Source organism: Salminus brasiliensis, chromosome 2 (genome assembly GCF_030463535.1).
Source record: "Salminus brasiliensis chromosome 2, fSalBra1.hap2, whole genome shotgun sequence".
Classification (NCBI taxonomy): Eukaryota; Metazoa; Chordata; class Actinopteri; order Characiformes; family Bryconidae; genus Salminus; species Salminus brasiliensis.
Window position 1 is genome coordinate 44,826,930 of NC_132879.1, and position 25,616 is coordinate 44,852,545.

Sequence of the window (25,616 nt, forward strand, 5' to 3'; positions counted from 1 at the left end):
CCTCTCTCCAGTGTCACTTCAGACACTTACAGTTCTAGGCCCTTCTGCAGCAGATTCTTTTGCGTCAGAGCAGCATTATGAAGCATTTTCACCTTGAAATAACAGCTTTAAAATCATGCTGACCTGTAATAGGAAGGATACAGTTTCCGTTATTGCTACCCTGGGCTCGGCATGCAGGTAAATGCACTATGTAACTTCAGTGAAGTGTGCAAGGGATCGCTTACAGGAACTGTGTAACGTTGAGTTATCATTGTAAAATCCAGTAAATTTACTCTACCACAACAGTCCGCATGCTTCTTTGACTTTCAGCGCTGGCTCTGTATCTCTCAGCATGTTTTCACACGTGCCATGAAGGGGGAGCTCAAAGCAATCGGTCTTCACTGCAGTGAATTACCACCTGTAGGAGGAGCCCAGGCTTTCAAGACTTTCATTAGCTAAGAAACTGAAATTGTCCCTTCACAGCTCTGAATTGTTAAGTGTTAACATTGGGCAAAAAAATATATACTTTGCTAATAAAAATGGCAAAGAACCTGTTACTTGTTAAAGGCCAGAAAACAGACGTTTACCGCTGCGCAAGCACCGGGAGAAAATCATTATTGGAGGCAGCGAATGGAGGCAAGCTAAAGTGGTGCTAAAGCAGTGCAATTTCACACTTCTGCTGCGAAATGGGCTTTCATCTTTCTGTTCATTTGTCAGACTTTTTGTGACTTTGTGTCTGTTGTTCTTTGTTTCCTTACTGCTTGATGTTCCTGGAGTGCCGAACTGAGAGGGCTCTGTGAGTTTACGTGGAGTGGACAGGCTGCTGACGTCCAAATGGAGGAGTCCTTTGCAGTGGACCTGGAGGGAAAGAAAAGAAAAAACTGAAGTAACAACCTTTTGAGGTAACAACAGTTTTTAAAAGACACAAAACATCTGCAGTGTTAGTTTTTACAGGAAATGACACGACTGAAGGAAGAAACACAGTTGTTTACATCCCTTCTCAAGCCACCAGCTTGACAAATACCTGAGAACCTAAGGGAAAAATAAAGGTTCTTTGAGCAATGCCATAGAATAACTTTTTACAAAAGAGACGGGAGTATGAATTAGAGCTAGGCAATATGACGATATTTTATCATATCGTGATTAAATTTTGTTATTGTGATACACAATATGCATTTAAAGAATATCTAGGATATTGTTAGTCCTTAATAAACACGATGATCGACTGCTTTTTTCATTACAAACAGTGTAATTAGACTTAGAATAAAAAAAAAACACTTTCATCAGAAAGGAGAGTATCAGAATAGTAGTTTTTTAGAAATCTGTCACTATTGATGTATTTAGTCTGTGATTATATGTATTGTGAAAAAATAATGTGTATTGTAAAAAAAAGGTATTTAAATATTGTGATATAGCCAGCCCTAGTGTGAATTAGTACAAAACGTTAAAATTAGTCCTAAAAACATTAAACAAAAACTTTTACAAAGTTCTTCAAACTATATATTTTACTCATACAGTTCTTTATGTGATCCAAAAAGGTGGTTCTATGGTAAATATAGGTAGCACCTATATTTTCAAAGGAGTAGAAATGGCATATTATCACTGCTCAGGTGCTCTTTCTCTCCCCAAATAACAACATGCATACAATGAGTGTATTAAGACTTTCAATAGAAGTCAGTTTTACACACATGACTACTGGATGTATTAGTCAACACCTAGTGCTATACGCAAATGTTGTCCTTTAAGATGCAATCCAATGTAGATCCTTTGGTGTTTTCCAAATGTGAGACTCACTGGCTTCAGAGCTGCTCTTAGAGATGGAAAGGTAAATAATAGCTATATAGAAAATCAAGTTGCAAGTTAGATAGAAAGTTATAAACACAGCAACAGCATGCACATATGGGTTACGTTTATCATTCATTCATTAGTGATAAACATGTGCATAAATAGTGCCTTACATCCCCGGATTGGGAGCATATGACGCGCTGCTAGACTCAATATAGCTTAACTTAATTATTATAGCTTATGATTAACAAAGAAAGCTTGCCAATATGTGTAAGGCACATATTTGTTAAGCAGTATCCTATTTATCCTATTATTACCTGGATCATGAATAGAGACTTGAGTATCCATTTCTAACTTTTAAACACTGTAAGAGATGATGCCAGTGTATCCGTCACAAGGTCTCACAGTGTCACAAACTGTCGAACGAATAGGGTATCAGTAGATAAATATGCAGCTTAAAATATAGCTTAATAGATTTTACTAATATTTCCAAGACATTTCTAGCCATTTTCTCATTTCTCAGGAATTTCCATGACTGGCAAAATCACCTTTAAATTTCCAGATTCATGTGGAAACCCTTTTTTTTCGAACATCTGCTGATATTAATGAGATGACATGGCTTCTTAAAAAAAAAAAAAAAAACACTAATCTTTAAATGAGACATTTTTAAATGAAGCACTTGAAGTTTTAGATGCTCATCTTAAGTGAAAAGCCATCATGCTTAAACTACTTAAGCACTATATTACCCAAACAGGAGAGAAACAGCTCAATTTGCCCAATAAACATGTGCTTATGTGATGATCTGTGCATCAGAATAGATGCTCGGGTTAATTGGGCTCACATTTCCTCACAGAATATTCCTCGGCTATATTATTATTAATTATTACTGAGGTATTCATTTTCCTCTGACACATTCTGCAACCAGTCAGTAGTGGTGGGCAGTAATGAAGAGCAGTGCTTAATTACTGTTTTGTTTTTTTTATTTTTTATTTTAATAGCTGTATTAGAAAATACAAAAAATAGAAGTACTTTTTATCCATTTTACATTTAATAAGCTTTACAATTAGTCTTCACTTAAAACGAGCATCTAAAAGTAGGCAATCTTGTTCAATGTGCTCAAATGCTGTGCTACCCTAATGGAAGAAACACACACAACTAACAACATGGCATCACACAGCATGAGTGTCTGCTGTTTCAGGCCCGGGCTGATACAGGACAGGATCAGATTTATTTATTTATTATTATTATTTTTTTTCCTTTTTACAAGGCAAAACAACTCCCATCTAGTCTGCCCGTAACATACAGAACTTGAACTCCTTAGACATATTTACTTCACTTTCATGCTGGCCCCCATTACCCTGGATGTTCAGACTGTGCTTAGCTGAACTGGTTTCAAAGGGCCAGAGTGTTTCTTGCAGAGAAAAGGAGCTAAAAACACTGGTACCTTCAGATTTGTTTCGAAAGGCCTGTACTACACAAAAAAAAACAAAATATTAAAAAAAAAACCTCCACTGTAGTCGCTTTATGACCCTGACTAATAAATCACTTTGCCTCATGAAAGCTGTGAGCTGTAATTGCGGGCCAGTAAACACAGCGGTCGTGGAATAAAAACACACCGCCGCATTCCCGAGATCAAAACAACAGCACAACAACACACTTTAGCTCGGCAGGGTCGCCGACCGCATTAGCCTAATGTGCTACACTGTGGCGGTCTTAGCTAATACCAAAGAATTAGCATTGCGGCGGCAGCGACACTGGCCCATACTGCTCGCACTCGCAGAGGGAGTCTGTAATCCCCTGGCGACCGCTGCGTGGCTGCTGGAAAACAAAAATCCGCCCATTATTATTCCTCTCATACTCATCCACACGCCTCTGAATGAGTTATCTGTGTTTGCGGTAAATGGTGTAGCGGGGGACCCATCAGACTGGCCCTATGTATAGAAAAAGGCAGCAAGTAGCATCTCATTACTCTGCAGAACCTGATCATAGTCCCAAGGCATGATGAGCACTCGTAAATCTTGCAATAGTGACTGAGTGTTAATAATCTATAGGATGGCTTAACACTGAAGTTCTAGACCAGATGTGCTTAAAGAGTGCCATAGGCATTCAGGAGGCTTATTGTAGTTGTAGTGACTATACAAAGCATCTTAATATATAAATATATTGCAAAGGCTTGTACTGCTGCATTGCCTGGAACCACCAGTCAGCTAAATGAATTCCTGATTGGGCTGAAGTAGTGCTTAATAAAAAGCATGAGCCGCAATGAACTGAGCATCCCTTCTGAGCTTATGGGAGAAATGGCAGAGGTGCTTGAAACAGGACAATTGTTCCAATGTTCAGAAGTACTTTGATAAAGCACAGTTTGCCTATGCAAAATGAACATATGTGATTTGTGCATCAGAAGAAATGCTCACTTTAGTTAGCTTATATTTATTCCCAGAACAGTCCTCATGTATGTCATTATAATTATTTTTATGAAGGTATTCATATTCCTGTAAAGATTTTGTTACTGCTAGTTCCCACCTAGCAGCAAGGACGCCACCGATCACATGACGCCACCAGTGCTGGAGGGTGAAGACTAGCAGGGGTTTCCTCTGAAGTCATCCAACTGCATCTTTTCTAACTGGTACTATCGCAAACATCATTGGGCAGCTGAAAGCTTGATGTGATGTACAAATGAGTAGAAAATTCGAACAGCCGGTAGAACTTATGCCTTTGTATAAAAAGGAAATATGCCAAACTGGCAGAGACTTCACATTTCCCAGTATCTGGGATGGAAGATACACTGAGATGCAACACTGACATGTTTACTGACACGCTACTTTATGTACAACTAACAGCAAGTGCTTTTGTATTTTTAATATTAAAATAAACTGAGGATTTTCCTTTTGCTGTATAATTTCACTTTTAACTGCAAGATTTCAGGCCTTTATCCACCACTAACACTCAGTAACAAGCATTCAAGGTTCAACATGGATCCACTTTCTCAAGGTTTGATAATATTGTAGAGATTTACATATTTACTGTCATGTTTCTATGATTTGTTGTTGTTTCTAAAGTTCTGAACTTGGAGGCTTGCGTAATTTTCTTCCTCTGTGTCAGTGAATGACTATTCCGCCTTATTTCGGGGGCTTTACTACTTCAAACAAGAGCAGTTTATGTCAAATTCCCTGCCCTGTGCCTCATAATTGGTCTAATCAGTTATTCTGTCTGACATGCCTCACACTCTTTTTAATGATAAATCCAGGTCAAGGCACTGAATGTTTGTTGGAGCTCAGAGATCATATGCTAACGAGTGATACAACATCACCAGCAAAAGCATAGGTAAATTAATCAAAGGTTGACAAATGCCTCAGCTGCTCTGAAGCGGCTTGTGCCATTTATGTAATCTTAAAACAACAGTTTCCTGCATCATGAACTTGCTGATCAGCAATTTGTTGCCAACATTTTGACCACATGCTTAATTTGCTGTTGCTTCTCTATGTGCCTCAAAAACACCCAATCTACAAGACCTTAGAAAGTGAATTGTGGTTTCTGGCACCAAGATGTTATTTCAGCAGATCTCACACTGTACATATATTAGGAGCAATGGAAGAAGTTTGTGTGATCCAAGGTCCAGTTCTCACACTCTTATGATTTTGTTGGTACTTTTGAAGACTTGTGACAAAGCAGCTTTTACATTGGTTCAGCTTAGATGGAATAATCTCCATCCTTCGTTCCTCTCATGTTTCAGGGAGCACAGAATGCCCAACACCTTAGTAGTCAGTTAAAGGGTTGCCTCTCCCTGTCAAAGTTGCTCAGGCCTGCCCACTTTGTTTGGAGTCTTTGTTCCCCCTCTGCCATCAATGGCCTGTGGGGGCATGATTGAAAGGTCATAAGAATAGAGCAACGGCTCATAAACCTATAACTTTGTGGGATGTTCTAGAGCCAGCATAGTGAACAAGTGTACAAGAACGAAATTTCACACACATTGAGTGGCTCCCAATGGTACAACAGTGGTGCCCCACAGGCCACTGATGCCAGAGAGGAACTTCACACGTGCCACAGTGGATCAGTTAACCTTTTTACACTTTCGGCACCTAATACAGTCCATGCCATGACGTCTCGCTAGTGTAATTCGGAAGGGTGGTTCTTCCCACTATTAGGAATTTGGTCTTAATATTCTGATATGACTGTGTATATCTATACACACACACACACACACACACACACACACACACACACACACACACACACACACACGTATGGTACTAAAATGTAAGCACAGGCAGGGCCTGATTAAGTCATCAGAATGATGACTAAATTACTTTTCAAAATTACAAATTTTAATCACACAAGGCACAATAACACTGCCTGACAAGCTAGTCTTATAAAGGCCTTAGCCACAAGTGATATCCTGAACATCTATTTTGCTGGAGCCATGTATCACCACTAACATCTGTACAGCAATATTTCTGTAATAAGTTTGCTGCGCCCATGTAGATAACTGTAAATTAAGGCTGCCAGTTAGTTGCTGTTAATTACACAGAGCATTTTTCATAGAAGCTAGGAACCTATTGAAGAGTTTGAAGCCACAATTAAAACTCTTATCTGAATCCAAAGCGCGCACACACACTCACCCTCCAAGCCGGCCTTTGTCCTTGTCCTTGTCCTTGTCCTTGCCCCGGTGGCCCACTCGACTGGTGGACTTGATGTAAAGGTGGCGGTGCAGCTCATCAATCAGCACCAGATGAATGTTCAGCTTCTTGCTGTGCAGCTCCAGACGCAAGTCACTCAGGCCCTCCACCTGCAGCAGAGGGCCCTCCAGAGACTCCACTGCAGACACCTGCACAAAACACACGACATCTAAGCACAAAAGTATTGGGACAGCTACACATTTAGCCTACATGTGCTTTTATGACATCCCATCCTATCCCATCTAAATCCATAGGCATTAATATGGAGTTTATCCTCCCTTTGCAGCTCTAACAGCAGATCTGGAACTCCAGTTATTGACTCACCAGACCGTTAGTGACATTTATGCACTATGCTCCTCAGCACTTGGCTCCCCGCTATGTAACTTTACATAGTCTGCCACTTCCTGGCAGAGTTGCTGTAGTTCCCCTTTTTCAACAACACACACAGTTTTTGGTGGAATATCCAGGAGGGATAGAATTTCACGGACTGACTTGTTTACAATGGTGGCGTCCGTTTGCAGTACCACGCTGGAATCTGTAAGCATTTTGGAACTCGTCCACAAATGTTGGTAAAGGCAGACTGCATGGCTAGGTGCTGGATTTCATACACCTGTGTCAATGGGCCTGAATGAAATATCTGAATGATTAAAAATTGAATGATTTCATAATTAAGAGGTGTGTCTCCCAATACTTGTCTATGTAGTGTATCTTATGTATTATAGATGTTTTGCAGTGTGACAGTGGAAATACAAACTAATGTAGTAATGTATGTATAAGGTATGTAGGAAACATGGAATGTAGAATTTTACGTACTGTGTACTGTCATACCACCCAGCACTAACTAATAATATCATACGAGTTAGTTTTGCTACTATTAAGCAAAACTGCTCAGCTGCCTCATAGACCCTCCTTTAGTACAGTGTCTTACATGGAAAGAATTTAGCATGAAGACAGAAATCTGTACAGGCAGCCTTTTAGAAAAAGAAAGAAAATAAATTGATTTGCCTGTTGGTAGGTACAAATTGATATTTTGAAAACTTAATTACAATTTCATTACATTCAATTTCACAATATTCATTTTTGTCTAATGACAATAATAAAAGTTAATAGATGTTTACTTTTCTAAACTGTTTGTTCAATCTATACAAAATAAAAGATACAGTTAATTTACTTTAAAGCGTTTACTAGCATTTAATTATAGGCTTCACAAACAGAAAATGTCCAACTAATTAATTATATATTCTTTAAATACCACTTGGACTATAGACTATAGACTATAGACTAAGACTATAGAATAGATTTTCTGTCTGGCAAAGAATGCTGGAGCAGATGCCATATCTGTTTTGGCCCGGTCAATGAAAAAAATACAAAAATACAAATGAACCAAAGAAACTCTGCTACAAAAGATCGGCCCTTCTGTCAAAAAATGGACAAGCTTGTGTCATCAGTTTCCAATCAGACGAACGTGTGGAACCACTGAATGTTAACAGCATTACTATTGTGTAAAAAAGAAAATAATTATCAGTATGGATGTTAGATATTATTAGAAGCTAATTCAGTTGGTGTTTATATGGTGATTTTACTACCTACAGGGAAACTGCAAGCTATAGGGAAAGCCTTGGTTGTGCTCACATGTGGTACTTTACAAATCACACTTTGGTTTCCACAACAGACACCAAAAAATAGAGCCTTATATGAGAGCAATTAAATGACTATGTGTTTCGGTTATTTTTTAATTTTTGTAATTCTCTGTAATGTACAAAAAAAAATAACAATAATAATAATAATAATAATTACTCCCACATACAAGAACTGAACTGTATTCAGTTACACATACACGCCTACACCCAAAGTTGCAGGCTGAACACAATAAGGAGCTGCGGAGAGCCCTAATGGGTTTGAATAAATCTGATATACAAGGCCTTTATTTCACTTATAAATCTGAGCGTGGGGACACTGTTGTTACACACACACACACACACACACACACACACACACACACACACACACACACACACACACACACAAACACACAAAGGGAGTGTAGAAGAAAGCAGCCATGATCGAATACAGTATGGTAAACAAGGCACCTCCCCTTAGGCTTGACTTTGCTTCCGCTTGGCTCTCAGTGCCATTAGATCAGTACAGTATGTGCAAACTGCATCTAAATCAGGTTACTCCAGGTAAGTACACAATGGATGGGTTCTGTTGCCTCATTCGATTCACCTCATCTGACCGCAGCCCTGCATCTTCACACCCCGCTATAACCTACCTACCTCTCCCTCCAGAGTTTTCTCCTCAGTCAGACTCTACTGATTTAAAGCAGCACGACACAGACAAGATATTAGCATCATTTTTATTGCTACATGTCGCACCTGTATTGCAGCATATGCACTCTACATGCACCCTAAGGAAAAATAGGTTTGATTCGGGACTAAACAGAGAGTTTTTGACACTTGGCAATAGTGAAATCCTCTTTGGTGCCCCATAGTTTTAAATTCACTTTCTCTGCTGACACAAGAACCTCATTTACATATCTCCACCCATCCCGCCTCCCACACTTAAGCTCCACCCAGTCACACTCAGTTCTTGAGAGTGCTTGAGCTCTGAGTGCTTTTTTTTCAATGAGGAACACTTGAATAGAGCTAATTTATCTTATATCTGGCTTAAACATGATCCACCCCCAATATCAGCGCGTCTCCAGCCCTATCTCTGTACTTTAAGGAGTTAATAAGAAGCATGTGGATGCAGGACCTACTGAGATGTGGGCAGGGTAACATTAGGAGCGTCAACATTTAAGTGTGGACTGATATGGTATAATATTAATAATAATAATAATAATAATAATATCACAGCCTTTTACACAAATCGGACTCTGGTTACACAGCATTACATAGTTATTACGAGCACTGTCTTGTCCGCTTCAAAAAGCTAAGTTAGTTGTCATGGTTTTATATCATGTATCATTTATATCATTATAGGTCTCCTGCCCTCTCAGCGCATTTGAAAAATACACATTGGGAGGAGGGGTGACAGCAAGCTTGGGGAGGAGGGGCTAACTAAAGCACAGGCAGAGTACATATCAGCCAATCGGGGGCTTTTCAGCTTTTGCAGCAACCAATAGGGAGTGTCAACATTTACATTTGAACAGTATGGCATGTGAATATGTATGTAGATAAAAAAATATATATATATATACACACTCTTCTAATACTGTTTCCCACACTTACAAAGCAGCATTACGGAGAACTGGTATATTTTCTAATGGGCTCCCCCTACTGGTGGAGAGTGTAATTTAATGGAGTGCTTTGAAGTCCTATAATTTATATTATAATTATATTATATATTAGAAATAAATAAACAAATATAAAAAAAAAAATTATAAAAGCATGAAAAGTTTATAGATTTTGACTCAGTGATGCTCAAAAAAAATAATCTGTGGCTTGTTCAGGCTACTGCTCTTGCACAGATCTCCACATAAAGAAGAGGGCCTTTCCTCACTAGAATGTCAACCCTCTCCCATTTGCAGCATAACCAACAAACTGATTGACCCTTTCTGCAGGACTTTATCTGGAAAGAAGCACCATGTTGAGCCTCACGTAGAACCTCTATTCATATTTTAACCAACGTCTCCGTTTAAGCCCCTCCCCCCTCGTGGCACACGTGAAATTTACAAGCAGAGAGAAACAGGGCCGGTAGTGAATGTGACAGAATTGTGTGGACTGACGCAATAGAGTTACAAAGTGCAAGCGGTAGCATTCAGAGTGCAGAGTAGAAACTATAGAGATGCTATTCCATTCAAATGGTGCTTAGTCATGGTTCTATAGAAGCAACCCTTGACAATGACTTAAAGGTGTATTTCAAGATTGTCCTGAATTAGTTTGACCTAAATCATCTCTGGAAACTGGAATCAATGATTCACTGCTTAGTGGGCTCATTCAGTCATATCAGCACTGCAAAGTCACACACTTTGCTAACGATTAACAAATGTTTGATTGTGATCCTGCCTTTCTCCTGCTCAATTCCTTGTCTTACGTCTTCTTCGGCCTCCTGCATCTTTTCTATCTTTCCATCTTTCCCTTTCTCTACCAGTCTCTCTCTCTCCACTGCTGCCCCCCAGCCTCTCTTTTCATTTCCCCGTAGCAGTTATTGCATGTTTGCATTTAATAAATCTTTATGGCAGTAAATGAAGGGGATTTTTTTTATTAGGGGGAGCTAATGGTCGAATGATAGCGCTCTGGAGGGCCATCGCTGGATATCTGCACATTGCCCCTGACAACCAGGCGGGAGGCATTACGCAGGTCAAGTGCACGCATGCATGCAAACGAGGAATACATTAGCTGCGAGCTATGCCGATCCGCTGTATGATCGTCCGATTCCAACTAATAGAATAACTCAAAATCTCTCTCTGCTTTACTGCCAGTGGGATTTCATGGCGGGAGACAGGCCAGTTAATGCAGGACGCGTTAGTAAATTCACTCCGGAGGCGCAGCTGAGACACACTCCAGCCGGCTGTAAATTCAGAGCACTGTCCGGAAACTCATAGAGCGATCTGGACCCTCCAGCTGAAGATTCGAATTAGCCAGAGCATTCAAAAGCCATTAGCCAGCAGCCGACGGGACCGCACAGCGAATCTAATAATGCTTTGGAAAAAATGGTTTATTGCTCACTTGACGAAACTGACTGTACAATACTCTACGAGTTTAATAGTCAGAACTCCTTTCACTCGTACACTGCAGAAGCTTGGGACACTTGGATGAGAGTGCTGTGCTGAGGGTTTAGTTTCAGCTGAGCAGTAAAGGAGATTTACAAATGTGTGCATACTAATGAAGGAAAGAAAGCCTCAAGTACTTGTGATGGCCTCCATCAGAATTGCTGATACAGTCGCAAGGCCGGGTGATATACTGTCCTTAAAAGTCGTCTTTAACTGCTCTCTGAATACAATTTATGTCTTATTTATTTACTACTCTCCAAGCTGAAGTTATCATTTACTTAATTGTATATATCAGAAAATTTTGAATAACTAGCAATAATGACCAGATTTAGTGCATGAAACTCAAAAAGACCCCTGTAATTAACTACAAACTTAACCAAGGCAAGGAAATGTACCCCCTTTCTTATTAAAAGGAATTTGCCCCCTTTCCTGAGTATTTCTGGTATTGCCGTGAATGCGAAAACAGGCATTCAACTCATCCAAAAAGGCAAGCACCCCTTTTAAATGAATAACTTTACCAGTAATAACCGCAACAAACACTTCTTGATAATTGATATTAGTCTTTGACATAATAGGAGAGCAGAATAGGAGAGCAGAATAGGTCTTAGATTCAGGCACAAATTGCTTGTCGGATGGCCAGCCACAGCATCACTACTGGTTTCGAGTAAGGACTCTCACAGTGCAACTCCAACCTCCAAACTAGAGGTGGGCAATATGGCAATATTTTATTGCATTGTGATAATATGTACCACTTATGGCAATGCACAACAAACATTTCTAAACACATTATGGACATTGACCAACTACACGTTTCATGACAAGGTAAATAGTCCTGTTTAAGTGGATGAAGTGCAGCAGTTTTGATTACATGTCATTGTCCTACGTCTAGGATAGTATTTGGAAAGTGTTGTTTTAAGAAATCAGGCGCTACTGGTTTTGTATGCATGTTAATATATCACAATAAGTATTGTGTATGATTAAACCTGTCTTGATATCATGATACAATATTTTTACCGTATCACCCAGCCCTACTCCAAATCTAGTTCTTAAGTTGGTTCTCTGTTGTGGATCAGTGATCTTGCTGCAAAACCCAATCATGTTTCAGCTTCAGCTCAGCTTCGCAGTCTACTCAGGATCTGCAAACTGTCCCTCTACCGACCCCATGTTTGAATATTGGTACAACAATGCTTAGGCCAGAAATAAACAGACTTACGTTGTTCAAGATTTACACATTTTAGTCTAAAGGTAAAGATAAAGGTAAAGATGCACGTATTTGTCACTGTACAGTGTGCACTGTACAGCGAAATGGGTCCTCCGCATTTAACCCATCTGTGGTAGTGAACACACACTCACACACACACACTAGTGAACAAGGGGCAGTGAGTACACACACCCAGAGCGGTGGGCAGTCAACTCCAGCGCCCGGGGAGCAGAGAGGGTAAAGGGCCTTGCTCAAGGGCCCAACAGTGGCAGCTTGCCAAACCTGGGTATCGAACCCACAACCCTGTTATCGATAACCCGGCGCTCTACCGCTGAGCCACCACTGCCCCACCACTGTCTAGTCTGTCCATACAACATTATCCCAAAATGCATAGGGATTCTCTAGTTTTCTTAGCTCTGTGTTCTGCAATGCTGCTCTCTGGCTTCACAGTCCTGACCTTAGCTGAAGCTAGATAGACCTGCAGTTCTTTTATGTTCTCCTAAAACCTTTGCTGGCTTCCTGGATGATTTGCTGCTGAACCCTTGGGGACATTTTGGCAGGCCAGCCACTCCTGGGAAGATTCATCAATGTTCCTAGGGTTTTCAATTTGTAGATACCTGCTCACTGTGGTTCTGTGATGCCCTAAAACCCTTCCAGACAGATATACTTCAACAGATTTTTTTTTAGCTCTTAGCAGGACGCTTCATGTGCTTGTAAACACGTTGTGGTGACTACATTAAACTTCAAGATGATTGACTTTTATATTCAACAAGGCTGGCATCAGCTGAATCTCATCATCAATTAAATGCAGCTAATTTGTTGCTTGAGTAACTGAGGGAGCAATTACTTTTTCACATGAGTGATCTGCGATGTTGGATAGCTTTTCTCCCTAAATTAAATGAAATCATTTTACAAATGTGTTTTGCATTTGATAAGGTTATTTTTGTCTGACATTACATTTTGTGTAAAATATCTAAAAGCATTCATTGTGACAAACAAGCAAAAATAAAAATCAGGAATGGGGGGCAAATACTTTTTTGGGGTACTTTTGAATATGAGAAAGCACAATTCCCATAATATATTAACATAATACATTAAAGAATTCTTTACTAATTAAATGATGAGGTGCCCAAAAACTAATATACCCAAACAGCACTGGGTGTGCAAGCCCTGTCAGAGGCTCTGTGAGTACACTGGTTAATTAGGTGAAGTAATTGAGAGGTGCAATTCCAGTTGGAGAAATGTGGAGACTCGATTCAGATGTTTAATGCTAAAATTTACTGCTGCTTTAGACAGCTGTTTACAGTGTAGTCTATAACTAAATAACTAAATAAACATCCATAAGGACATATTTGAATTTCCTGAAAGGGCTCAAGCCTATTTCTAGACTAATGTTTTCTTTCAATGGAAAATTACTAATTATTAAATTATCTGTAGTCCAAGAATAAACCAAATCCCTGTCAGGAAAACCAGCCCATAGTGAGCTAAACACTATTACTATGTTAACTTTAAGCACATAACTGATCTTAAACTGGTCTTTGCCAATACCGAAAGCTTGCTAAATTAGCATAAGTAAGCATCAAAATCAGAGGTGCACGTGTTGCTCAGTCAGCTAAATCACACATTAGCTGAGCAAAACTTATAATAACAAACTGTGCATTTGACACAGAAACGAGTCAGAAAGCACTGTCGACTTCAAGTCAAACACCAACTAGTATACCAACTTTAGTATAACCGGTCAAACCTGAGAATGCTAACGTGAGACTTTCATTGCTCCTGTGCTCTGCAGCATCTAAACTAGCCTCATATTACTGTTGTGCACAATACAGAATGACATCATTACAACTTGGGCAGAACATTGGGGCTTTCTCACACTGGCAGTTGCATAAGCCCTCTAAAATCGGTCTAAACTTTTTTTTTTATTTATTCATAAGCAAGTAAATCATTAAGTACTTATGACACCTATGATATGCTCAGGAGAACGCATCTTGACAATACACTTTTCTGAGCATACATTGAAATTTGTCAAATTTGAGCATTTATGAGTGCGAAGACCCTTTAAAATGATAAAGAACGTGATGGTTCTTTAGACCTTGAAATGGTTCTTCACACGAACATATCTCTATTACCAAAATGATTTTTTACAGAACCTTTTAGGTTAACCTTTTTGAAGAGTGGATCACAGACACTGTTAGCACTTCTGGAACACTGACCATCTGCTTTATTAGTCCTGTTTAACTGGATTTAATGCAGCAACCTTTGAATGAAATTCAAGCAGAGAAGCAGAGTTTCAAATCTGGCACTACTGCTGCATTTACTGCCAACATATCGTGAATCATATTGTGTACCATCTTGCTGTATCATCCACCCCTAAGGACATCAGAGGAGAAGGAGGCGTTGTGTTAAAGTGAACGGCGAAGGTGTGGGAGGAGAACGGCATGAACACAGGTGGGACGAGGAGTAGAACATGATTAGATGAGAGACGTAATGAGTGACATCCTGTCTGGAGGACTCACTCCGGGAATCCTGAATAGAGTGACAGATGCAGGATAGAGTTACAGCTGCGGGTGTGTGTACCGTGTTTCACAGACCTGGCCGAGACAGGAATATTTCTATGACAGAACTGCAAATTGAAACACCTTGTACGCTGTAATCGACACTGGCAGTCCCAGCGCACCCTGCCTGATTCCGCACTGTCACACATGTACATAGGGAAAAGAACGGGGGGGTTTCCCAGAGGAGAACAAGAGATGGTCAGGGAGAGAGAAACTGCATGAGAGAAAGAGAGAAATCATGCAAGAAGACTGATGCTAAATGTTTGATCTTGGTGAACACATACAACTTCCCTGCTCTTAACCCAGGTAGTTGCTAATTGCTCATGTCTGCAGGGAGGAGTGGGAGTGTGAAACGATGGAACAAACTGTACTAAATCACAGCGTGCTGCGGCTTTCCTTTGGTGCCGATATAACGCCCACTGAGGGACCACTGGAAAAAACACACATCAAACGCTAGCGGCTTGGAAAAATACCTGCCGTTCAACTTCTCTCTCTTTGATGAAGTTGAGATGTCTAGGACTAGTGCGATGCGGTGGGCAGCGTAGGCAGTCTCTGACTTAAAGCTCATCATGCATTAGCTGTTTCTGAACATGGCATTGCCAGGTCACTCGAGACTCATACTTTATGTAAATGATGTAAATCACAGCAAAGACGGAATACGGCACAGCAAACATCAATTGAAAGACTCTCCCTCCCTGGAGCTTAATCTAGTTAAAACGGTGTTAACACCACAATCCTTTTGGGACTATGAGTCCATATTTACTCAGATGTAAAGAAATTAACGAGATGTCGTAGTCCTAACATAATTCATCATTAAATGCCCATCAACTTAATAACAGGTTCAACTGAATGATTCATTTAACTGCGTATAACTCACTTAAGCTACTAAAGCTGGCACAGTGTTCTGCCCCGTTCTGCCTCCGTTGCAATCCATTGCAAATTAAAGAACAGAACTATATATAAACAATGTATAGTTTTGTAGAGATATGGAAAATATCTCAAATCCACCAGCCTCCCAACAAATAAAAATGCAGTGTAAAACATTGTTTAAAACGTGTCAGCAGAAAGTGTGTTTATAATGCATTCTATACCTTTAGCATACGTTCATTCAAATTAACATGAATATAGTAAAAATAAATTAATACAATTTTGTGCTTGTTAGTAAAGTTACTGATGCGTACATACAGTGAGAAGAACACTGGTTTGGTTGCTGATTCTCTGTGAACTCCACGAACTGTAAGGGTTTGCTCAGCTGCATCAGCAACTCACCTGATCTACTTTAATGAAGGACTTTTTAGATAAACTAGGTGGTGGATGGTCACTGCACACCGCACTAACCGTACTAAACACAACCCACATTTAGTACATGATTTCTTTATTCAAATATTAGTCACTCTGAATGAGAGCCTCAGGCAAAACATGCCAATATAAATATAAATATAAATGATTTCTGATTTCCGTACCACGGCACAAGCCTGATTCTTAAATAGTCAAGCAAGCATCACATTGATAACTTTCTCTACTAGTGAAGATGATCTTAAAAAAGCAGGCTAACAGGCTCCTGCAGTAATTTTCAGAGATAAGCCTTTAACAAATGATTAACTGAAATACAATTAAATACAATGAAACATATTCGTTAGTTACGGACACATAGTACTGATAGAAGAACGCAGGTTTGGTTGTTGACTTCTTTGTGAACTACAGAAACTGTATGGATTAGTTCACCTAGCACTGTAAGTAATGACTACATATTACAGGGTTTGACTGTAAATACTAGGCTTCCTTCAGAAGAGGTGGTAATGGATCAACTACCATACTAGCACACATCAAATGATAATGCATCTTGTTTATTTGTATTTATTGTTAATAAGCACCTACTGACCAGATTAATAGCTCTACACGCATATTTTTTCCAGATACCCTTTTTTCCGTTTTTCCAGACTTTATGCACAGTACTGTACATACTCACTGGGACACACAGACTTACCAGCATGTCGGTGGCATGAAGGTAGTGTTTGCTGGCCATGCATGTCTCCAGTCTCTGGGGCACCTGCTTGATGTTCTCAATCTCGTCCAACAGGTTGAGGACGTGCTTGTGCTCTACTCCCTCAATCCACAGCTTCCTCAGCTCGTCCCGCTTACAGTGGAGGAGCATCTTGCATGACAGTAGGTTCTCTTTCACCTTGAGAATAGAGTTCAAACACATCATTAACGAATCACGCACCAAGAAATGCTAAATGGAGCAAGAGGGACCTAGTTAGCATGATTTTATCTGCATACTTCTAACAGGATTCACCTTATGTTAATTCTTAAGGACATTAGCATTTTTGGGAAAATTTGCTTACTTGATGATTGGCGTTATTGTCTCTGATGTGGTTCATTACACTGCACAAATTTTTATGAATTTCAAAACAAGCTAATAAAAAAAATTCAGCATCTGTTTAACCAATTCACTCCGTGTAAAAACATTTACCACCTTCAGAAGCTGGAGCTGAGAAGCACAAACCAAAAAGGATCTCTAAGGACACGCCACATTACATATTCTTGAAGTCCATATTTGTTTCCAATTCAATTTCACATGCATAAGTCCATTTTATGCAAATACACAGATTTCTGAACTCATTTAGAAGTAAAATGCTTTATGCAAGTTACATAAGAACATGATTTTCAAATATTTCAAAAGTAAGTCGCTCAGGATAAGATGTGTAAGCCAAATGACTGGGCTCCCTGAAAGCATCTTAGCACAAACATGATTCTTAAATAATCTAGCAAGCATCACATTGACAACTCTCGCTACCATCTTAACACTAAAAAGTTTTTGGTAAAATAGGTCCAGGTCAGAAGGCTAACTGTCTCATCCAATAATGGTCACACATAAGCTTTAAATATTTACCAAGTGATTCACTCTCAGGTAAAGAAATAAAAAATAAATACATCAATGGCTTCAAGTACATGAAGAACACGATTAACACAACACTGTAAATCCAACAGTAAATTCCACAGAGGAGCTAGAGGAAATGACCAGTGGATTTCATAACTCATAAATACAAAATATGCAAAGTAAGGTAGTATATGATTTACTACAGACATTTAGGGTTAAATCTAGTGGTCAATGTATCTATTCTTCCATGCACAACATATGCTGCTGTCCTAGACCTGCTACAAGGCAAGTATTTTGAGTAAGACTGGAATACTGTACTGGTCTTTGATTTAAATGTTGGAAAGTCAACAGTACATTTAAGTAATGGTGTTGCAAGGTCAGAAATATTTCCATTTCTATTCAAACCCACCACACACCTATACACACCTTATACGCATGGTGCATGTAGCCTAAATCGAAGTAAGCTAAACTTCTATCCACCACTCAAGCAACTTTTAGGAGTACAGCAATCATTTCAGTCACTGGTGTCTTTTAAAAATGATCAGTGCACGAGAAAAATAAGTGATCGCCAGTCCCTCGGCACCCCTCATCAAGAACACTAGCTGTAAACAGACGGAGCTGGCTGCTACACCCTAATTTCTCTAGAGAGAGAGAGAGAGGGAGAGAAAATAGTGTGGGTGTGTGTATAATGCGGGGAAGCCTTCAATGATAAGAAGACACATTTGACACTCCAAAACCTGCCAAGAGCTTCAGGGACAAACCATCAGGCAGTCACTATTACCCACAGTGCTATGGCATAACTCCTGGTTACTAAAACTCACGTTTAAAAAAACAGACAGATAAATAGTGTTGATTTTACAATAGCAGGTAGGGTGCTACTACGCCTCAACCGCCCACTAAATAAAGAGGCAAAATAAAATAGTCATTTATTTCTATCCACTGTATGTGTCTCTGTTACACAGTGCGTGTGTGTCAACCCACCTGTTTGATCTTGTCGCGAGAGTTGGTGATCCTCTCGGTGATGCTCTGGTAAGTGCGGATGGCGGTGGTGAGCTCAGTGTAGTGCTGAACAATGAGCTCATCCAGGTCACGGTCACATTTTTCATAGGCGTCCTCCAAGCGACTCTTTTCCGTCTCGCGATCCTGCACATCATCGCTGCTTGACAGGGTCCTATGGAAATGAAAAACTCATTTACAAAAGACACTTTGCATTTGAACCCTGGAGAGAATCATCTACAAATACAGGGTCATATTCTAAGCTTTTAGGTAATATTTTCATCTCACGACTCTTCCCTGCAGGTCATGTTTGTTCATGGGTTGCTGCACAGTAGAACGGTGCACCAACACTCTTGCACAGGTGTATCAGACCAACTGCTGGAAGATCCCTGGATGTCGCTTTGTGCATTAAGCTATTTGACAGTTTCTCATTTTGATCCAAATCTGCAACTATCACACATTCTTATGTTCAAATATTCTATAAAATATTATCTTCAAATCTTACATAGTCTAAACAGATACTAGAAGCTTAAATATAAATAAATATTTTTAGAAAAAGATAAGCCTAACAATACCATAGGAAAAGATCTACTGTAGGACATAACAGCAAATAAAGAAATAAAGAAATATGATTGTTATTTACCCACTGTCACAAACTGTAAACAACAGAAACTTTATATATTGCTAAAGAAATACTATGCAGAAAAATCTAAATAACATAATTTATCACTCACCCCAGTCGCCATGCAATCAGCTAAGACATGTTTGATATGTGAAGTTTGTGTTTTGTTTTAGAAGATGAGAGATGCCAGGCTGTTGTTAACAAACACTTGACTGTCTACAATCTAATCTCCTTAAATACATGCCCACATCTCTCAACCTGCTCAAAACTCACTGAATACTTCATTCATTGATGAGGCTTGGAACATGGTGTGGCTTAGTGTAATAAAACAATAAATAAAACGTCCCTACATAGCTGAATGGTTTTATGAGTTATGTAGATAAATATTCTAGACAAGGCAGAGGCATTTTGGAAACAAGCACTGTGGACTAACATAAAATTGAACAGAAGATTTTCACCAAATTCTACCGAATATCAGCCAATTCCAGAAGGAAATGTTCTGCAGTCAGTTGAGAAACTGAAGCTGAAAAGATTCTGGCTTCAACAACTGGATGATAATCCAAAACATAAACCATAACCATAAAGAAACAACAAGCTTAAACTTTGGGAATGACACCAACTGTTCAACTAACAAAATTATTAGACATCCGACAGACCTTAAACATGCAGTGCATGCAAAACAACCCCAAAGTAAGGGACCATTCTTAAAGCCAGAATAGCCAGACAAACAGAGACTCCAAGCAGTGGTATCAGGGGATGTTACCAAGTACTGACTTAGCAGTGTGTCTGAACATTTTCCTGTCACAATTCATATTTCACTATTTCACTTTATACTTTATCTGCAGGAAAGTTACTGCAGGCAACTGAGGCAACAATCTTCTGCATAAGTGTTAACATTTTGTCACAAAATTCCAAGGATGTGAACTGCTTTTTTTGCATACAACTGTACAATGCCAAAAACTCATGATTACAATCCTGTAGGCACTTGATACAATGCATACAGCGTCATACACTTTTAATTAGTCTATCTGTTTCATTTAAAGCAAACTCCTCCTCCGTCTCAGGTGCTGACTGGGGACAATGACCATCCAACAAGAATCCCAGATGGCTGACAGCCCGAGACAACACCACAGCTCAAAGAAACTGTCGTGATTAATCTCCACTGCAGTGCGGCCTGTGGTTACAAAGCAAAGGCAAGCACAGCACACTCTCCCCACAGAGCTCATTATAGCCACACCGTACACTCAATGCCTTTCACAGTAACAGGGACAGAGAGAGAGAGAAACTGTGAACTCAGAGACAGGCTCCCTTCATTGTGCTAGCCAAGACTGCAAGAAAGGGTAGGAAAGAAAGACACATGTAAGCTTTGAGGGACCTCAACGATCTTATCTTGAACAGTCAGTATGAGAAGGCCCAACATATTACAGTTATGATGAAAGGAATTGGCTCTAGTGTGGCCAAGCCGGAGCCTGTCCGTCCTGAGACCGAAAAAGTATTCCAAAGATCATTGAAAGTCCCTAATTGATCAACAACACAGAGAGAGGTCCCCTCACTTTCCCAGCTGGGCCAACAAACTTGTCCAGCAATGAGGTCTGGCTCCATAGGTGTTCATCTCCTAACTCTTTGAACAACGTCCCCTTGCTGCTCTTCTGTCTCACTGCAGGACCCTTTTCCCTTACTTACAGTGACAAGGAAGGCATTAAACTTCTGCTATGGTCCTGTTACTGCAACCATCTTGCCTAATAGATCACAGGAACAGAACACAGGAGGGGAAAATGAAAAACCACATGACACAAACTGGCTTGTTAAACTGCCTATGCCTGCGGCCTTATGCAGTCACCTGTGGGCCATGCCCGACCAGGCAAGCTAAAGTTAAGGCCAGAGTGCTACTGGAAGCAATGAACTACTAGCACCAACAGTTAGTAAACCCTTCAAGACAGCGGAGTCTGCAGCTAAAAGAGGAACAGTGAAGAACAAACTTTGTGGCTTCTTCTTGGCTTTTAAACTGCAATAATTCACTAGCTATGTGAACTCATACACCTGAGCCAGGCCTTACTGACCGGTTTCCCCCTCATGATAACTGAGAACCTCAGCAGATGAAGAGAGAACACGTCTACAGGCTACGAAGGACTAATGAGAGAACAACTGTTTTGGTCACACTGGCTGATAATGCCTTACAGACTAACAGCTACTGAGAGGGGTTTAAAGCCAGTGGTGGCTCAGCGGTTAGAGCTCCGGGTTATCGATAACAGGGTTGTGGGTTCGATTCCTGGGCTTGGCAAGCTGCCACTGTTGGGCCCTTGAGCAAGGCCCTTTACCCTCTCTGCTCCCCGGGTGCTGGAGTTGGCTGCCCACCGCTCTGGGTGTGTGTGTGTACTCACTGCCCCTATCACACATGTGTGTGTGTGAGTGTGTGTTCACTACCAGATGGGTTAAATGCGGAGGACACATTTTGCTGTACACTGTACAGTGACAAATACGTGCACCTTTACCTTTACATTTTTGCCAGTGCAATAGCTGAACAGCGGGGCTCTCTGAAATGCTGAAATATCTGAAATATCTGAAATATCATCTGGACGCGGTCACCAGAGTGAATAAAAACACATGCCAGCTTCACGTTTAATCTCCCACTTTCGCACCGAACTGTCAAACAGACAAAATAACAGGATATGGGCTCGCTGGGTTATCTAGCTCACATGCTAATGTTATGGTCATTGTTTTGCCTTCTAAGACTGTTGACAGCAGCTCTTCTGAAAAACGTCCGGCCATAAAAGGCAGCACACCTTAAAGCAGGACGGGTAAGAAGCTAAAATGCGCGGCTTACCGTATAACAGAGATTAATAAACCGGAAGGGTCCTTGCTTTTAGAGACTGCGCTCCTGTATCGCCCTGTGTCGGCTGCCATCTTTCCGCTACTACACCCAAACAGACGTCCTCCGGAACCACAGCGGCGTGAGCCAATGAGGAGAGGCGTTACTGCACGGTCAGGTGACACGACAAGGGTTCATGGGAAATGAAGTACAAAAGTAGCCACTGGTTTCACGGTTTTATCTACAGTTAATAATTTAAATATCTATCGTGAAATTGTGCGCATTATTTATATGAAAATCATAATCAGATTTTTTACATTGAAAGTAATTTATAATTTATAAAAAGTGAAAAAATATTTAATAATAATAATAATAATAACAATAATAAAATATTATTATTATTAGTTGTATACACACACTGTATACACTGTTGTGTTACAATAAATGTATGCTATATCATCGTCTCTGGGTAATAATACTTAGTATATACAATCAATTCTGGACTTGGCAGTGGCCAGCAGCCATTCCCTTCAGTATCTCCTGACAATCTCTGCAGCAACAAACCCAGGAGGAAAGGGCATTGATCCTGGCGGTGAAAGGTCGATAAGGCCGCCTCTGCTTTGATTGATATATCCGTGGACAGTAGAGATAACAAAGTGGGCGATCTTTGTGTTTTCTAAAAAGAGAAACAATCACCAGGACTCCCGGGTCTATTTTTCCTCTTTAACAGCATGAGCTTCCCTGAGCCGAGTTTAATTCCAGAGTTCTTATCAGCCTTTCTTTGCAGCCAACAGCCCATCACTCTGGCTAATCTACTGTCCTTTCCTGATGACAAGGCACTGAGCTATTTCTCATCACCTCCTATAGTGGTGCCTCCTAAACCGAGGTCCAAAGAATTCAATGTACTCATGTCACTCAAGGACGGCTTCGTCCGTCAGGTTTACTTTTTACTGCACTGCTCCAAAGGCACTGCAAAATGTGAGAAATCAGCACTGCTATTACAATTTGGCCAAGAACAAGACAGAGGAGACCTGAGATGAAACGCAAAATGAATGATTATGGCTTATGGAGTGTTGTCATGTTAAAAAAAAAAACTTTTTTTAAAGTTTTAAAGCCAACTTGATTATATATATATATATATATATATATATATATATATATATATATATATATATATATATATATATATATATATCCTGTTAGGTCTTGTTTTAAGCACGATTCATTCCCCGTTATATTTCCTTGTAATGTAAACTTCTGTTAATTGTATTGCAGCGCACCGGGTGGGCGTGGCAACAAAATATTATCCTATGGCGTCATATTTTACACCGAGCCATCTAGCACCAATACCCTCCTACATTTCACACGTCTAAATTCATTTTAAATCTCTTTAATTGTCCTCCATGAAATGACATATAAAATAATATGTATTAAAAAATAATATAATTAATATATCAGGATAAACGACACAGCAGGTAGAGCTTCAGTGGCATGGGGTTGTGGGTTCTCTCCATGTTCACATGGGTTTTCTCTGTGTACTCTAGATTCCTCTTACCTCCCAAAAACGCAGGGTAGGTGGCCTGGCTTCAATAATTTGCCCTTAGGTATGTGTGTGTGTGTGGTACCCTGTTATGGACTGCCACGCTGTCCGGGGGAAATTCCTGCCTTAAGCTAAGCTTCAGGGTAGGGTTCAGGGTAGGCTCTGAATCCACCATGATCCTGGCTGAGACAGGCAGATAAAGAGATGAATCGGTAACATTTTATGGGCTTTTTTCTTTTTGCTTCCTTTGATGTACTATATGTAATATATTTCATTTTCTTAATTTATTCAAATAATCTTTACCTTGATTTACACATGCTTTTGTATAGTAAATACACTATAAGGACAAAAGTATTGGGACACCTGTTCATTCATTGTTCCTTCTGAAATCAAGGGTATTAAAAAAGAGTATATCCTGCTTTTGTTGGTGTAACTGTCTCCACTGTCCAGGGGTGGTTTTCTACTAGATCTTTGAAGTATTGCTGTGAGGATTTGATTGCATTCAGTGACAAGCACGTTAGTGAGGTCAGGATGTTGGATGATCACCATCCAGCCTCATTCTCAAATCTGCAACTCATCCTAAAACGTATCGAATGGAGCACCTTCATCACAGACAACACAGTTCCACTGCTCCACAGCTTAATGCTGGGGTATGTATACCCCTCAGCCCACACCTGGCATTAGGCAAGGTGCCAATAGGTTCATGTTTATCTGCTCCAGAGAGTCCATGTTTTGAAAAATGAGGAATACGAATTTGCAGGATTGAGGATGAGGAGATGGCTATATGTGTAAAGTGCAGTTGCCAAAATGTGTAAAATGTGCAATGTTGTGCAATTTCAGCAAGAGGTGCTGAATGACCAATAAATAATAATGCACCGTAAATATAATATTTAATATTAATGTCCAGTGTTCAGTCATATGTGCATTCCAGCCAACTTAATTATTGTCCTGGTTAAGAGCCAGAATAGCCTGAGCAAAAAAGCTCCTTATTTATTTTGTGTTAACCTTCAGGGAGCGAAAACACGTCCCTGACCACAACAGAGAGAAGAGTCCATTGTTGGATTGTTGGCCTCGGTCCAGCACCATTGCTGTAGCTGGTCTGCAGGTCAGGGAGCCCAGTCTGGATGATGCGCTCAGGTAAATGCACCACTCGCTGGAGAGCCTGACTATCCTTTGTGGTGCTCCAAACCAGGCTGTGATGTTCCCTGTGAAGATGCTTTCAGTGGGGAAGGTGTATACGTTCTGCAGCACCATAGAGTGCAGACCAAGGTCCTTTAGGCATCTGCGGTGGTAGAGACACTGACAGGCCTTCTTTTCCAGAGCCTCCAGGAAGGCCCTCTCTTCATTATCTGAGACCATGCCCACTAAAACATTGTCATTGCCAAATTGACAGTTGAGGGCCTCTGTGGTACTGCTTTTTCACCAACTGTCTTGCAGCTGAACTCAATCAGTATTGATGTTCCAACAGTGCAAAGTATTTGTGGAAGAACACCATTGAAAATCCAATACCTTTGATTCCAGAAGAAATGCTGAATGAGCAGATGTGCACTTCACTCTATGGCTAAAAAATGCATTATGATGGAAGATGACTGAAGAACTTCAATGCTAAAGGAGCTTAATGAAAGTTGGTGGAGTTGTAGACCAGTTCTAAACCAATCGACTACAGATCAAAGATGACATGAAATGATGGATTGGCATTTCCAACCCAGAAAAGTCATCAGCCCACCCAAACAAGTTTCTGGCAGCATAAAGGCAGTGAGCTGTTTTCCTGATTGGAGTAGGCATACCGTGGCTTGTCTTGTGACTGTGTCTTCTCACAAGCTCCTGTTATTCTGTTTGACTGAGGCCAAAACAGATT

General features: G+C 40.2%; 1 protein-coding gene across 1 annotated transcript in view; it reads right to left on the bottom strand.

The window, feature by feature from the left end:
- Positions 1–22,314, bottom strand: part of exoc4 (exocyst complex component 4) — a 192,590-nt gene extending 170,276 nt beyond the window's left edge. The window contains 6 exon segments of the mRNA XM_072672901.1: positions 738–815; positions 818–837; positions 6,384–6,589; positions 16,898–17,092; positions 18,773–18,962; positions 22,234–22,314. Coding sequence (XP_072529002.1) covers positions 738–815; positions 818–837; positions 6,384–6,589; positions 16,898–17,092; positions 18,773–18,962; positions 22,234–22,313 — 769 coding nt within the window. The 5' untranslated portion in view covers position 22,314.
- Between the last annotated feature and the right edge of the window lie 3,302 nt (positions 22,315–25,616).